This window comes from Athene cunicularia (assembly GCF_003259725.1).
Source record: "Athene cunicularia isolate RWA chromosome 8 unlocalized genomic scaffold, athCun1 chr8_part1, whole genome shotgun sequence".
In the NCBI taxonomy this organism is placed as follows: Eukaryota; Metazoa; Chordata; class Aves; order Strigiformes; family Strigidae; genus Athene; species Athene cunicularia.
The window spans coordinates 10,572,777-10,589,824 of NW_020799109.1; the positions used below are offsets into that span (position 1 = coordinate 10,572,777).

A 17,048-nucleotide genomic window follows, 5' to 3' on the forward strand; every position below is an offset into this window, starting at 1 on the left:
ACAGTCACTGAACACGTAAAGTCTACTCTCAGCATGTCCCAGTGTGGCATGTGTCCAGTCTACATATAAGTAACTGAAGTCTCCCAATGACATTTGATTCTACAGCATCCTATCTTCCTCAGCACATGGCAGTCAGCATCACCTATCCTCATCATACAGGCCCCAGATGACTCCTACTTAACTAGATCCAAGTTCCTATGCTTAGGTGGTCTGTGCTACTCACTGATGCATTGTCTGTTTCAAATGGCAGCAGGGAGGAGGGTCTTTAAACATGCAACACCACTCAGCCACAACCCCAACCTCCTTAACCTTTCCCATCTACTTTGAGGACACAGTATTGTGACACAGAACGGCATGTAAATGAGACAGCCAGTCCTCAGCATAGCCATGTCTGAATTTGAGCATTTTATAGGATTAAAGTAATTATCTGTAAAATATAGCAGAAAAATGTAATAATTATACTTATGGGTAGTGAACATTATTATACACTTTCCACTACTCTGAACTAAGGGATTCAACACAGAGCAGAAGCTTATAACAGAAAAGATAAGCTTAATTATGTAGCTTAGGTAAAATGGAGCTAAAACAACTTGATCCATTTTACTTAACACAAAATGGAGTTTAACCAACCTTTCCCTGCTTGCTCCAGAATGTGAAATTGCGATTACCTATTTTTAAACCCCCCAAACTACTGGAGAAGTTTCCTGATGTGCAAGGAAAAATAGAGCTAACAATTACTAACGGTTGCCCGTGGCTATTTTCAGATGGAGATTTCATACAGTGCAGGCAAAGCTTGATGATAAAAGCCTTGTTAATAATGGGACAAAAAAAGAAGTCAGATAGCAGATGGAAGGGCATGCATCATTAATGTACTTTATTGAAGGAGTTAGGCACCACACCTTTCCCTTGAAATTATTGCAATTTATAGTAAGCCAAGGGGAAGAGCAGCAGTTTATCTTTTGCTTATGGAAAAAATAGAGGAATTCAGCAATTAGAACAGTAAGGGATATCTATCACATCATTGTAGAGCCAAGTTTAATGGCCAAGCACCCCTCCAGTTAAACGGGTTTTAATCTATTTCTGACACTTTCCCTGGGAAGTTGGTACCACAGATTTGTCTGACAATAACCCACATGGAACGGGATCCCCCAAGGTTTTCAACACCTCATTTATACAAAGATTTGCTGCCATTTTCTTTTTAAATCTAATCTATATATAAGTGATTTCTAAATAACCTTTAGCACTTAAAAAGAGAGAGAAACATTCCATTCATTTTATTAGAGTGCTCTCTTGGAAACAAGTTGGCACACAAAATCAGCTCTTTTGTTTGTAGATATTACTTGATGTTCATACATGCTCATACCAGTCATAAGAAGGTCTGATTTGCTTTCTGCTCTAAGTCTGGTGTAAGTCTTTCTTAGTCAGCAACATTTTAACACAGTATGTAAATTACATCGAGAAGATAAACATGTCAGCAGGCAAGTAATCATATAGAAAATACAAAGATGCTATTGTCAAATACACCACTTTAAGCAGCTGCCTATTTAATCGGGATTGATGCTGATGCCCGATCAATATAATTTGACAATGTTGACATGGTACTTTTCCTCTCAATTCAGATAGTTCTACTTGCACATGATATTACAAATTGTTCCTCTTTCAAAAACCTCACCAGTTTATCTTCCCAAATTTATCTAATTATTTCATTAGCCTATTTTGTTCTAATAAGATTTAAAATTTATTTTGTAAGAAATGCATGCATTTTAAATTCGTAACACCGTACATCCATCTTTCTTTTGAAATAAATTGTTCGATAAGAGAATTATAAGGCAAAACAACAAAAAGTTAAAACCAAACAAATAGGTATCAATAGATTTAATACCCAAGAACTTAATTTTACATTGCATACTGTCATTTGAGCAGAGTCAAAGATCTTATGGATTGAAAGGCCATGATTCAGAACATTGTTCATTTAGCAAGGAGACACTACAGAATAAAAGTTGTACTAGAACTAGTAACTGTATCATAAGAAAGAGACATACAAATGTTGAGAAACAGCAAAACTGTAATTCAAGATACAACTCTGTAGCTTTCACACTAAGATTCACCAACCGCAGCCCAAAGAATGTGCAGTAGAGAAGGATTAAGGAGGTCACAGTAGAAGTATACTTTTGCACAATGCAGCCCAAATTCACTTTTCTGGCTATCATCAAATAATAACTAATTTTTACTGGGGGAGGGGTTGGTGGGCATCCTGTTTTCTAGCAGTAGGAGAAGCCACAGAGAGAAATAAACACTTCTGGAAGAAGACAGGAGAGAAAGAAGAGCTTATGTACATCTGAGCAGGTGGGATCTTGGAAGTGATCTAGCTCACACTAGAATCAGCACAGTATGCAAAGCTGCAAAGAGGCAACAAGGTTAGCAACACTAATGAAATACAAGCACTAATGAACATTCTGATCTTTGTCTTCAACCCCTGGATTCCTGATACTGTGATAAACACACTATGTATTTTCCTTGGCAACAGCTCATCCATTAAATTAGTTCAATTACCAATAATTAGAAAATTCAAGACACAGATTTGCTAAAAGTACCTCTGCAGGCTTAACTATCTGAAACAAATACATTAAAAAAAGTACCTAACTACAAGTTTTTGTATGACAAATTTAGTACATGCACTGTGACTTTATTTGTGCAAATAAATCACAGAGCAGTATTCTCTATATTAAACGTATGCAAATACTTCTAATTTTAAGCAAAGACAAATACAGAATCCATGCTAGACCTGAAGTTTCATGTTTTATTTAAACTCCAAGGCAAAGAACTTTAATTCCACGTTTCACATAATAATTTGTTTTCATGGACAAATTATGAACTCTGCCATAGCAGTTTGTCATATCACTACTTTTACTGTCACTATACTGTACGGCCACATTAAAATAATGAGGTTTGAACATTCATATCTTCAATTAGAGCTTTGTGGCTTCAAGCACTTAAAGAACAAATGCTGCCATTAACCTAGACCTTACCCCTGAAGTATGCACCAAACATATTAACAATGTTACCGAATCATGAGGTCATTGTGCAAAATCTAAGTCTCAGTGGATTCCATCACAAAGCAAAATCTTGAGGAATTTAAGAGAATATTATTTTAGGTATAAAATTAAAATCTGTCATTAAGTTATCTCAACAACTCATTTAATTTATCAGGCTCAAAAAAATATTTTAAAGGTTATTTTAGGTTAATTACATTTCACATCCTTTTATGACAGATCTGAAACCCTACACATCTTCTGATCCTCTATTATAAACATTTCCCTCTTGACAATAACTTAAAGTTCACATTGACACATGTTTTTACATAATAGCACTATATTCATGAAGTACACAGAATTTTTTTTTTTTAAATGGAAACTTGGCCATTGCAATAAATAACAAAAGTGAGATGCACATCAGTTGTTCCATACTATTTACTAATAAATTATCTTAAGTAAACTCGTTTGTTTTGAATGCATAAGGCACTCCCTCAGCAAATTCTGCCCTACACATACTTAGTTGGCCACAACTGCTTTCAGTGAAAAAAATTCTGATCAATCCAAAATGCCACAATACAAGAATTCTCCTCATCTATTCCTATAATAAACAAAGCTTTGATAAAACAGCCTGGTCGTTATTTATTCTAGCCTCTATTCACAAAGGGAAGAACTACATATATTGACTCTAAACCAAGCTTGCTAGTGTAATGGTTTTTCTGACTTCATGCCTCACGTTCTCACAACACAAGGACTCCACAGTTTCAACCAGCGAAGAGTTTAAAACTCAATTCCTGCAGAAATGCTCAGGTTATCAATAATAAGATAGAAAAGGCAGGTAAGAGATCAAGGTATTTCCTGGCTTTTGAATAACTGACTTTAAGTATCTTTAAAGCAATCAGAAATAAGAGAATGATACAGACACACTATATATAGAGCGACTGCAGCAATAAGTTATTTCATAGATCATCCATTTGAGCTTCAAACATTTTCCAAGCATTAATAAACCGAGCTTTAGAGAAAGCCTGTGAGGTACACTTTACTCCCCGTTTTACTGATGACCAAGTGATTTAACCTCTCTGTATCTTAGTTTATCAAAGTTCAGATATCAGGATTGTTGCATAAGTCTCAGGCTTTAGTACTGTGTTTCACTTATAAGGCTACACTTATCTCTGCCAAGAGATTTCACCTCTCCCCCTCTAGTAATCTCAAAATAATAAGGGCTTTAGATTAACTCAGGAAAGATTCTGAGCTGCAGCTGTTCAGAGGTGAGGCGTATAAACCACTGCATTCCCATTTTCCTCCACATGGTAAAATAAGCAATCACTGTGTCTCTGGAGCTGAAAAGACACACTGTATGGCTTGGATAAACCAGAATGACATTGTATAGGAAAACATACCAAGAGTCAAACGTGGAAGATCATCCTACTAATTTCTGGAGCATTTCCAAAGCTGCTTCTTAGTTGAAGAGTGACAAGGGATTTTTATAAATGTCCTAAAACTCAAAACAGTTCGCATTACTGCAACAAAGTAGTCTGAAACTTAGGCAAACTTCTTCATGTTTAAAGACTGATCCTCCTATTATCACATCCTAGGGAAGAGTTACCAGAAGCATTACCAGACACAGAGGGCAGTCATATTAAAATACTAAATGTGGGCATCTTACACTGCCTTTCCATGATAATATCTGCCAAAAATCACCAAAATAAAACAGCCAATTTTTTACTATTTTAAATTAAACCCCAGAATTTTTATCGTCTACATCAGTATGTTTTCATATAGAGGTCAGTAAGAACCACAGAACAACACTCTTATGGCACAAAGCCTCACTTGGTGACATGTGTTCAAGACAGTCTGAATAATTCTTTATATTTTATCTTAAGATTCCCACAGCTCCCCAAGCAAAAAAGCTAATTTTCCATGCACACTACAGCAGTTTCTCACTTTATACCTACAATAGTGCTGCTGTCAGGAACAGAACTGACTGCATGTGCCAAAAATCAATTCAACATATTCATAGACAAAAAAATAACATGCAGCATCTGAAGATAATGAGAACTGCAATCATTCAAACTGACAATCTAGTGCCTAACAATTATCACAAGGCAAGTTTTATGAATTCATATATCCTATAATGACAAGCCTCAGGTTACACAGAAGGTTGTTCAAATTTTCTTTCAAGTCTGAAAATGTCCTTTGAGCCCACTCCAAAATGGAATTCACTTAACTGAAGTGAGTAAAAAGATGCTGACTGTTTTAAGTAACAGACAGTATATATTAAATATAACTTTAGTACAGAAATTATCACAATTACTTGCTGTTCTTTACACAGATACATATGAATTACTCAGTGAAGTTAACTAGCAAAAAAAAAAAACCTCTCAGGACTATCAGTTTTGAATGCCATTGTGAAGCATGTGTCCCAAACACATCATGAAAATACACAGAATTATAGCATATGCATTTTAGTTTTTCTAGCAGAGATAACTTAGAGCTGTGACAAAGTCTTTGCAAACACTCTAAACACTGCCCAATGCTCAGAATAAATACAAAGAAGCCCCTCCACAGTTTGCTTACAATATCATTTACTTTTTTACAAAGGCCTTTTCTTATTTATACCTTATACAAGGTATATATATCTTATACAAGGCCTTGTTCTTACTTCCAAGTTTTGTCGTTCAGCTCATGCCGATACATACAACCCTCTGTCTAGAACTTGCTCCCTACCTCTTCCTCAAACCCAGTCCCTTCAAACAAATGCAAGCCTGGACACTACTTTAGTTCTTTGACACTAATCTTCTATCTCCTTATAGCCACATCTTCCAAAATTGGTACTCAAACTCTCAAAGATTCACCCATAGACTTTGCAGCATAAGTAAATGCAAGTTTTAAATTACGATGCATAAACTTAGACTTCATATGGTCTTATTTTGGAAATCCTCTTACTACCCATCTCAGGTTATTACAATTACAATGGCTATTTTAAAATACAATTCTGTGACTTCATACAGTAATAAAATCCATTAATTCATACAACCATAGTTCCTGCTATCTTCTGCTTTTCTAACAATACAAAAATACTAAATTCTACTTGTAGAGTCAAGTATTGAAAGTTCTCTACTCCCTAAAACAATTTGTGGTCTTCATCAGCTATATAATTGTCATTCTTAGACAAAAATATTTTCAGCTGTACTCAGCAACATTTCAATAGTCAACATGTTACCACCTAAAATACAAAGTAAAAGTAAGGTTATCTATGACAAAACATTTTGAGAAAAGAGCAGCTGGGTGTTTCAAAATACACAAATGTAAATGAAGATTTCTCATCGGATTCAACTGTCTGCTTCCGTAATAAGTACTGTAATAAGTACCCAGTCAATCAGCACTGTGCACAACTGGCATTAATGATTTGTTCCTCAACTAGTATTGTATTTTTAATAAAAAGACAGAGATTACATCTAATTCTTTTGTGAGAGGAAGAAGCCTAAACTCTATGCACTTACCTCACTGCCAGCATACACATCAAGCAGAAAGGAGGAGAGTGCAGTGGAAGATCAGCTATTGTTCTTTGCAAACTAATGTTTAATTTGCTAGTCAGATACTTGCTAGTCACTACTAACTCTATTCCAAGACCTCAGCACTGTGAGATTAACAATGCTACCCAGATGTCTGCATAAAGTGGAGATCCTAAATAATCAACAGGAAATACATAAAAGCACTAGGGACTAAGAAGAAGACCCAGAGATATAAATTTTTTTTGTAACTAAGAGGGTTTTTGAAGCAGAGTATAAAGAAGCCTGAACTTATAGTTCCACTGCACTTCATCAAGACTTTTGAATTACTAATTTCTATACTGAACTGACAATCAACACAGAATTAAGTTGTCCTTTAGCTACAGTCTACAGGAAAACATCTCCAGCTCTTCTTTAGGTTGGCCCTGTAACAATGGTGTCATTCTGTGTTGAAAACACAATTCACTATACTGAGACCTCCAGTACTCCAGCACCACCTAGCAGGCCACAGACTAAAACACTATTAGGCAACATAGCTTCTGACTAAAAATCGCAAACAACGATTTATATAATTAGCTCCAAATAATAATAATTTTTTTAGGGAAAAAAAAAGCCATGTTATTAGCAATTCGTTACTGTGGAACACAATCCCAGAAATAACATGCCTGTGCTGTAAAATCACTAACCTTTACCAGGATCTCTATTACAAAAATTCACTTGAATCTTGGAGTGAATTTCTGCCAATTGCCAGAGGCCCACCAGCAGATGGCAGACAGCACCACGACTCCTCAGCAGCCTTACTAAAAAACGTAGCAATGGGATTTAGCTTTCACATGAATTCAAACGATAATTACATAAATTGTCCCACCGACAAGCCCAGATCTGTAGCCAACTAGCCACTCTTCCTGGTAGCCAAGAATGATACAGATTTGAAGTACATCCTTTTGCAATGAAGAGCAACCTGCTCAGGGGAAATACACTATTACAGGAAGTTTATATCTTAGGTACAGTTGATTCTATTCCTAATATATCTAAAATGAAATTAAGAAAAACAAAGGAATAAAAATTTAGAAAATAAATAGTAAATATTCTCTCCTACATCTAAAAAGCATACCCCAAGTTGGACATCAAAGACAACATGCCACAGGGTGAAGTCTATGTCAGTTATCAGGTTTCCAACACACGTCATCTCGCAGAGCCACCAAGGACCATTCTCCCCATTCCACTCAGTACTGCCCAACCTGCACAGCTCTGAGGAACTCAATGTTCAGAGTAAATCAGGCTGAATGAGCAGCGTCACTATCTCGGTGTTATTCAACACAGGAAGTTCTCCGGCTCATCAGTTATTTCACATCTTTGTATTTGAGCCTTTTTAATCTTGTTCAAAATGTGAGAAGGGTTTTTTTTAACCACTTTTTATAGAAGACAGCCAGGGAAAGGTGAACTTTCTGGAACTCTCTACAACAGTAGAGAATACACCATTGTCTCATTTTACTTTAACCATTACCTTACAAAGTAAATATAAAACCATAAGTAATATGAAATTATTCTCTGAAGAGGAGATTGACCCTACAAGGAAGTCTTGCAAGTCTGGCATGACAATTAATAGAGCAGCAACTGCTTAGTCAGCAGTTCAGACTTCACCTCTGAAGATGAAGAAATGGCCACATACCATGTGGCAGAGAATATAAGGAAGAAGGTTTATACTAAAGAGAGAACTGCAACCACACGGCTAGAATCCTCAACCTCATTTTCAAAAATTATGTTTAGTTTTTCTGTTCAAGGAGTACAGTGAGTTTCAGTTCAGTATTGGGAGCACTTTAAAAAAGTGAAGTCCGTAAGTATTAGAAAAGATAAATTAAAGGTTCAAAATCTCTTTCACAAAACTATCTAACTTTCCACTGACAGGCTTCTACAAATGTTTTCCCATCACCACAGTTGGCAGAAGGAATATACATGGTTTCTTATTCCTGGAACATCTCAAACTTTTCTGGGCATCAGATAGCAAGCAATGCCTGTAAGATGTAGTCCTAATTAATGGGTAGCACATTGTCAGATATTTTTTTCACAAAACACTGGAGACAGTGCTTAAGATGCTCTGTATGGGGTGTGAGGGAACAGGACACACACAAAAAAACCCACATGCCTCTCCACAAATGTAAATACATATTCACAATTACTGTAGTACTTCTAAACAATAAACATGAGGGGAAAAGTCATCCCTTGCCCACCCATAAATGCTCCAGCCCTGGAATATTATGACCTTATGGCATTACTTCCAGCAATCAATTTAATTTGCATTAAGTTTTGTCAATAGAAGTATTTGCAAGAAACACAGTCCCAACCTTCCTCCTCTACAAAGATGACAACCTTCTCTTCAACAAGCTCTTTTTCTTTTCTAAAATTAATAAACCCTGATGCTCTTCATGCCTTTCTTGATAAGAAAACGCATCCATATGCCTGATCTTCAAAACACAGTCCAAGTTCTAACTCTTTACAACAGGATGCCTGCAGGTCAAGATTTCAAATAAACAAACCCCCAAACTAAATCATAAGAGATTTTCCACATTACTATCCTTCTGTTCCTTATACACAGTGCCCCCAGTTTTTACTATATTTGGGTCTTGAGAGCCAAAAACACCACTGAGATGCCCACAACGATGTTTTATGTCTTTTTTCCCCTGATTACTTCCTTGGTTATTTTAGGGATTTGAAAGGACCCTTCCCACCAGAATACAATCTACTAGGACCAGAGCCATCTGTCTTAAGAGCAGATGACCAGCTGAAGGTCATCCTCTGAAATCCCTACATACATTTAGAAGGCACACAGATCAGATAAACATCTATCACTCCATAATGACAGTACTCAGCATTCAGTCTGCCCTGGCTGCTTTCTCAAGTCAAGGATCTTAGTGGCAAATGACAGACACATTAATCCAGACTACCACACATGTATGAGCTGAAAGATTCTGTCTAACAATAAATTGTGCTTATGTAGTTTAGCATGTTAGAATTCAATGTATTTCCAGTTCTGAAGTTGTTACTGATAAACAGCCTAGCTATCAGTGTTGTTTCAGAAGCGGAAAACTAATGTCTATAGATTTGCCATTGCTAATTTTTTTTTTTTTTGCTTTGCAAATACTTTCAAAGTTCAAAAGAATGCAATTTAAGAACAACAAACAATGTGTAGGATTGGTAGTGGTTAGAAAGTAAAAAAAAACACATTACTGAATGCCAGCAAAGATATTTAGCAAAGGAAAATCCTCTGATACCTACAGTGCCAAAAAGAGGGAGCAGAAACAATGCCCATAGCTTTGAGTATTCTGGCTTTCCCATACCACACTCCCACTTCTCTCTAGCTATCTTCTATTGTATTATAACATATAATAAAAGAATGAAATGCTCTAGCAATCAAGGCTGGTATATTAAAATGACACTGCATTACTGAACCTACTCATCTCTTAATAGAGCTACTCTTCAAAGGAGATTAATTATACTGGCAAGAGACCTTTTGCTATTCTAATTTGTGAAACTTATTTCAATACCACAAGGATATTAAAACAGCTGAAAACATGTAACTTGCTCCAAGATCCCAGGACTCACTTAATTAGGTGTTCATCTTGTGACCAGCTCTTTAGTCATTGCTTTAGAAGTCCACTTCACATAAAAACACTTAATTTCTTGTCTTAATTAACTACAAATGGAATTAACATGCAGCCTGCCATAAAGTATACAGAGATAGGAAAGTGACCATAGGCTTCAGTACCTAACACCATCACAGAGGGACAAATACCAGATATACAGCTGAATTTCTCTGCTTTATTTACAAAGCAGAGAATTTTAGATTATTTTAAAATAAGTTATTGGCATTGTTTCAGATGAGAACATTTGATAGATAGCACAAACTCTGCCATGACAAACTGAAAATACATCATGTTAGTAATATGCAGAACTGTAACATGCGAACACATCTGCAGCTTGCTGAATTGTACACAGATGTTAAGCAACAAAATAGTATTCCAAATTAAATATCTGAGAACTAATTCTTTGTTTTAAAGCACAGTTATTTTCATAAACTCAAGCTATAAAGCTTTAAGGCATTTCCCCGCCTCTAGGGAATAGGCCTGTATTTTAACATTTTACTTTTTTTAATACCCATCAGATAAATGCTTAGATGCTAAGTTCATGTAAGCATTTTCCCTTTCTGTTGATACAGCCAAATTATAACGCCTGCTAAGAATAGAAGTTTAAGGAAACACTGAACAGGCACTAAACTAAGACACAGTGCAATTAAATCAGAATTATTTCAATATAGTAGCATGTCTGAAAATGCTAAGACTACAAATAGTTCATTGTGAAATTAGTGGTAACACAAATGTATGCCTTTTTGAACTTTAAAGATTTAAGCTTCTTTTCATAGCCTGGTGGTACCAAACTCTCTAGGATCCAAAAAAAAATTCTAAGGCTACATCCAAGTTACACCCTTTTACTTAAGGGGTCATTGCTTCTAAACTCTCTTACAATGTAATATAAGTTTACCCAGTTACTTGCTGCTCTATAAAGTAGTACACACCAAAACTTCCTCATTTGAGAGGAACTTGTTATACAGGCAACTCTATGGATGTTCGGCAAAAAAAAAATGTTAGCTTTGCTTTTAGTCTACTATTTACCAAAAATTTCTGTTGCATATACAGCTGCTCACAAATAACTGTCTTTTTCTACTCGTATTTTTCTTCTCCTTGCACTTCAGTGATTTTAATTAATTAGAGGTAATAAGGAACATGTACAAACAATGTATGTTTCTTCTGGTATTAAATTCAGTCTTGACTAGAGCCATCTGAGTTTCCCCCCCCATACAGAATACTCTCTTCTTAGAAAATGCTAATTTGGCAGATGCAACATTCTCCAAAAATACATTCACTTTATCAAAATCTTTTGAGAGAAACCAGGCTGAAGAGCAGATGTCAGCTCCAGCTCTTTAATTCCTTGGACAGTTATCCCTTTCAGCTTCATCCCCCTAACTGTTCTCTAGGAAAACAGGCAGATGTAGCTACTCAGAAGTTTCCTGATTAAATTTGTTTTAAATGGTCCTGTTCCCATGCTCACATCTCCCTAGACACCCACTAGTATTTTCTTTCAGGTATCAGGCAACTTAAGTAGCACTGAGAAGAATCATCTAAAAAAATAAATTATTCTTCACGCACACACTTGATTTTCCTGGCTTTTGTCAAAACTAGAATGAACACATTGTCTTCCTAACTTGCCCTCTACCCTAAAAAGGGCCCACAAGAAAAACTGCTGCATTCACTGATCAGGAGCAGGGAAAGCAAGGTAAAAACTCAAGCACAAGATCACACCACTTTTTATTTATAGCACAAAATCATCATGAGTATTCCCAGATTCACTCACCAAACCAGCAGTAAGTGAAGGAGCAGATTGTCCTAGAGACTGATTTCTCATGCGGACCAAGTTTGAGGTATCTCCAGGTGGCTGCCATACCGTCTGTCCCACCCCACTGTGGACACTATTTGATAAGGGAAGCAGCTGTTTTCCTTTAAAAACAAAACGAAAATACTATCAGCTTGATTTTAAACAAGTTTGCAAGTTCAATATGCAATGCTGAAAAATACTGCATGTAGAGAAAAAGCATTTAATGAAAAAAGCAATTTAAAGGTTTTTGGTAGGTTAGAACTTGTAAGAGCACACTACCTGTGAATTCATTATGTTTGATAACTAAGTATTTCCAAAAAATCCAGTTTACATTATGAGGTAATGGGTAAATCCAAAACCTTGTAGAAACAGACTTGTATCATTTTCTACCTTTCTATATTTCACAAAGCTTAAAAAGGAAATATTTGCTGTCAATTAAACAATTTATTGCCCTACAGAAAGGCAATGTTAACGTTGCAAAAATCTCTTAACTATAATTTTTAAAATTCTTGTGAAAATACATTCATAAACTATTACCGCTTCTAAATAGCTTAGCCATCTAGACATCTCCACTTTCTCCTACAATCGGAATATTCAGCAGTAGCTTTCATGCAGCTGTGATCAGAATATAGGGTATGTTTAAACATTGTTTTGCTTTGAACCATGGATGGATATTTTGTCTTAAAAATATCACTCTTCAGTAGTATCATATTATCTTAAAAGCAACACATTCTGTAGCTTTCCCCAGTCCTCCCTTGCATCTGATTTGTTAAGTGTAGATGCTAATCTTCCATGCTACATACACAGTGAGAAAAGTAGTTCCTATCTCAACAAGTTCACACCATTGTACTTTACTGCAGGAAATACAGTAATCATTTAAAGGGATCTGCTCGATACATTTTTTTTTCTAGTCAATATAACACTCCTTTTTGAAAAATGTCAAGCATTATGTTTCCACAATGAGAAAGAGCCAAAGTCAAAGTAGGTCATATTTTGACTCCATCAAGCTTGACAGTTTCCTTTTATGTACAATGTCATTCACAAAAAAAAAGAAAGATAGTCTTGCAGTTAAAAACACTAAGTGAAAAAGTCTGTAAATCTGGGTTCCATTATTAGCTTCCAGATGACTTCCTCTGTAACTCTGGTCAGTCAACCTCTGTACTTCAGTTTCACCATCTTCAAAATGTGAGTAATAACCATTTTCCTTAAAATTAGGACTGTGAGACTGAATTACATACATATCCTTTCAAGCATGGTGAAGATAGTTAAATTCAACAAATTATTACATGCTCAGATACTACAACAGGAATCACAGGGGACTAAGACATCTGTTGCAATAAGTAGCAGGAAGAAGTCTACATCTTTAATCACATATACTATAGAAAAATGCTTTTTTCTTAGAGGCAGCAAGCTACTTTACAAATTCAACTTCACATTAAAATTAGATGCGATAGATTACATTAATTACATAAAGGCAGGCTACAATATTTGGAAGACTGTCATACAATGTGATTAGCCATGACACCAGGGGGATGAGGAATGAGAGTGGTGTCTTTTTTGTTTGTCCTTTTGTTTGGTTTTTTGTGGGTTTTGGGTTTTTTTTTCAACTGGTTTATATTAATTCTCTGTGAAAGTTACTAGCAATGGGCAGTACACATCAACAGAATGAGTCAAAGCATGTGGGAGAGAAGAAGGCTCAACTTTGGTGAGCAGAGACACAGTGTATTAGTTCCTTTTTCCCAGTCCCACTCAAGCTGCTTACAGCTGTGGACATGATTTTCATGGTTTGCTCATTTTCAAGATTATGTGTGAATATAACAAATGCTCTTGTCCGCAGAGGTCCAGAACTACAGAGATGTACATTGCTGTATTTATCTCAGTAAAGGACTAACAAAGATATCCTATAACAGCAATTCAAATCATATAATTATCTAACAGTTCAAAATGCCAGTGCTTGAGAGCAAGAATACTATTATTTAAATCTCCAATAGATATAGTTATCAATATCTCCTTTCATAGTTCAAAAAAATCTGAACCCAGGAAGACAGAATTCCATCAAGAGACAAATCTAAACCAATCAGTTTGCATACATAATCATCTATACTCTTTAAACTTATTTGCTTCTGTTGCAAAAATAAGGTGGAATTATTTTCAAGGTAGAGCTTTAAGTTAAAAGCCTTTCCCTGCCATGCCTCAAGTCCTACATACATTCCAAGCACCCACTTTTAAAATATGTATATCTAAACAGCTGTATTTTCTTTATTCAGTTGGGTCAAACTGATCTTGCTGGGGCTCTTTTCCCCTTCCTGAATCAGGCCATAGTAGATTGAAAAGTCATTAAGATGAAGAAACAAGTTCTGGAGAACGCTATCATTTCAGAAAATCTACAAGAATGTTATCTCCAAACAGAAAAATAATTTTTTAAAAAGAAACAGAACTTCTCCAGTTTTCCTGCTTCCTCCTATTTACTTTTCTTTGCTTATTTCTAGTCAAGGGAAAAAAAAAACAAAACACCACCACCCTAAAAAAACAAACTACAGTACTACCTTGGGCCATTGTAATCAGCTGACAGATGCTTAGTTAATAACTTCTATTCCCTTCTAGCGATCAAACTTATCTTAGAGAACAAACTTACATGAGTGCAGAACATTAGGAATATTTCCATTTTTCAGAAACAAGCCACTTATTACAAATAAAACATTAAGACAAGGCCAACTCAAAATAAAATGTGCATACTTTACTGCTTACTTAATTCCATTACACCTAGCACGCACCTCAAACTATAAGATGTTTACCCTCCCCTGATAAAAGGCTGAGGGACCAGGACTGGATGTATTTTCAAGTCAAGCCCATGCTGCTGCCAAAATGGGTGGTTTCACCCTCTTCCTCTTCCCTTCCCACCTGAGAGTTTCCAACCCTTCTTGTTCTTACACTAACATGCAAATAAGGGAACAGTCAGCCTAATTAGGGAGGAAATGGGCTGCAAGTTAACCCTACAGAACAGTGGTATTCAGGCAGATCAGCTATTTTATTCCAGACTGATCATGCAACTCTGTATGTTCTAATGCCAGCATCACAGACCGATACCAGCTTTAAACAGTTGTGAAACCATCCCCTAGCCCACATATGAAGTCTTTAAAAAAGAAAATTACTGAGCTTGGTCCTCTTTTTTGGATAATTACTAGACTATGCTCACTCCATGGTTCTACATTTGACAAACTAAATTCTCTGACAAGGCTGAAGATTGTATTCACAAGAAAAAAAAAAAAACACACCAAACTTTATACAAACTGAAAAAACATCTAGTTAGTAAGCAAGATTTTTACTTTGAATCACAAATGCCTACAGTGCTTCTGAAGCCAAAAAGAAACTAAGTAACAGTTTGAACCTGATATAAAAGTCAAGTTCCCAGTAAGAAATAAGGCAAAGCAGGCAAGCTTGCCCTCAATGCTGACCTTATAAGTGGAAGAGGTAAGAATGCATCACTATGTTGTCTAAAGTTCTACCACTCGCCTCTCTTAACTTCGCACATTAAGTCTTAGCTTCTAACTGCTCACTCCGGGCAATATATAGTATTTCACTCCAAATCCAGACTCTTTTTCACTCTTCTACTATTTTGGGGGTTTTGCATCTTTCTCTTACATAATTTTTTTTTATGTCCTCCCAACAAGACATCACCTCTAGTTTTAAAGAAATTATTTTACGGCAACAAGTAATACTGCATCTTTAATACTAATGAATTGTCATATGGTCTTTACAAAATGGCTTACCTGACAAAGAACTTGCCAAACTACCTCTTCGTAGCTTGCAGTCATCTTGACTTAGCTGACGATGGAGCTTGGTTTTCCCAGCAGATGAAAAGATGTCAGGATTGCTGAGCTTCCTGCAGCGTAATGGAGTGGACTCTGTTATCTCCTGTAGAATGAAAAACAAACAGAAGTTTGTAAATGACAGCTAAGTATCTGTTTTCTGAAACACACAATCTCCACAGGATAAATGAGACTGTTTAAGGAAAAAAAACACACACAGACACACAAACACCCACTTAAAATTTTAAATCCCCCTCTTTTGTGCCACATATCTGCATGGAAAGCACATCACAAGATCCCAATCAAATGTGATCCTTGAACACTAGTGCTGTAAGGAATATCATTAATAATAGTCAGAAAAAGGCAATTATGCTACAGCAGTTATTTGCTCTTACATTATGGAGGAAAAGAGGCTACTGAAAAATCAGGCTTAGCTTTGATTCAAGCTATTTACCGCTAAAGAGTATTTACTCCGAATTTCCTGATTATTTACTCTATCCAGTCTATGGCTAATATACCTATAAAAAAACATTTGCAATGTCCAATTGCAACCCAAAACTCCTGTAAGTTACAGTTCTACTACAAGTCCATAGGTATCACTAAACGATAATTAGGATAGAGATCATCTTTTGTGTAATGTTCAATGAAAATAGCAGTAGGTAGAACAGTAGCAAGCACAATCATAGTGCCTTCCTCATGCATTTAATTATCCTGGAGGTGTTGAACACGTTTCACACCCAAAGAATTACAAACATAGATATCATACATGGATTTGAAGATAATGTGACACTTTCTGTTACAGCCCATAACAGATGAAGTCGGTCAAGTTCTCCTTTCTCTGCAGTAGTGCAACACACTCCACATGTCTTAAGGGATTGCTCCATTTTATTTCAAATGCCTCTCATTAGCTGTACAGCACTTCAAGCCATGCTTATCCTCAAAAAACCTCTTAAGAGAAAAAAATAAACACTGCATGATAAATCACCACATGGTTTAACATAGTTTTAAATCAAGTTTACATCAAAAATTAATCTACCAATTGTGGGGTTTAATTAAAATTTGCAGATTCCAGTCAAAATCTATTCTGAAGTCATTAATTCAAATGTATTCAGTCTACAGTGTTATGCCTCAAACTGTCAAATCCAGACCAGGACTACACACTATAAAAACTTCAAGTTTTGTTGGTTTTGTTTGCTTGTTGGGGTTTTGGGTTTGTTTGGGTTTTGGGGTTTTTTTTTGTTGTGGGGTTTTTTTTTCGGGGGGGG

The 17,048-nt window shown here is 36.0% G+C and overlaps 1 protein-coding gene across 4 annotated transcripts in view; it reads right to left on the reverse strand.

The window, feature by feature from the left end:
• MAST2 (microtubule associated serine/threonine kinase 2) overlaps window positions 1-17,048 on the reverse strand; it is a 195,984-nt gene that overhangs the window by 157,786 nt on the left and 21,150 nt on the right. For 3 of the 4 annotated variants that reach the window (XM_026853582.1, XM_026853583.1, XM_026853581.1), the window contains exons 2-3: window positions 15,745-15,889; window positions 11,954-12,096 (exon numbers count right to left, since the gene is read on the reverse strand). In XM_026853582.1, coding sequence (XP_026709383.1) covers window positions 11,954-12,096; window positions 15,745-15,889 — 288 coding nt within the window. Of the gene's footprint in view, window positions 1-11,953; window positions 12,097-15,744; window positions 15,890-17,048 lie in introns of those variants that run through there. The other variant, XM_026853586.1, reaches the window with a different exon arrangement.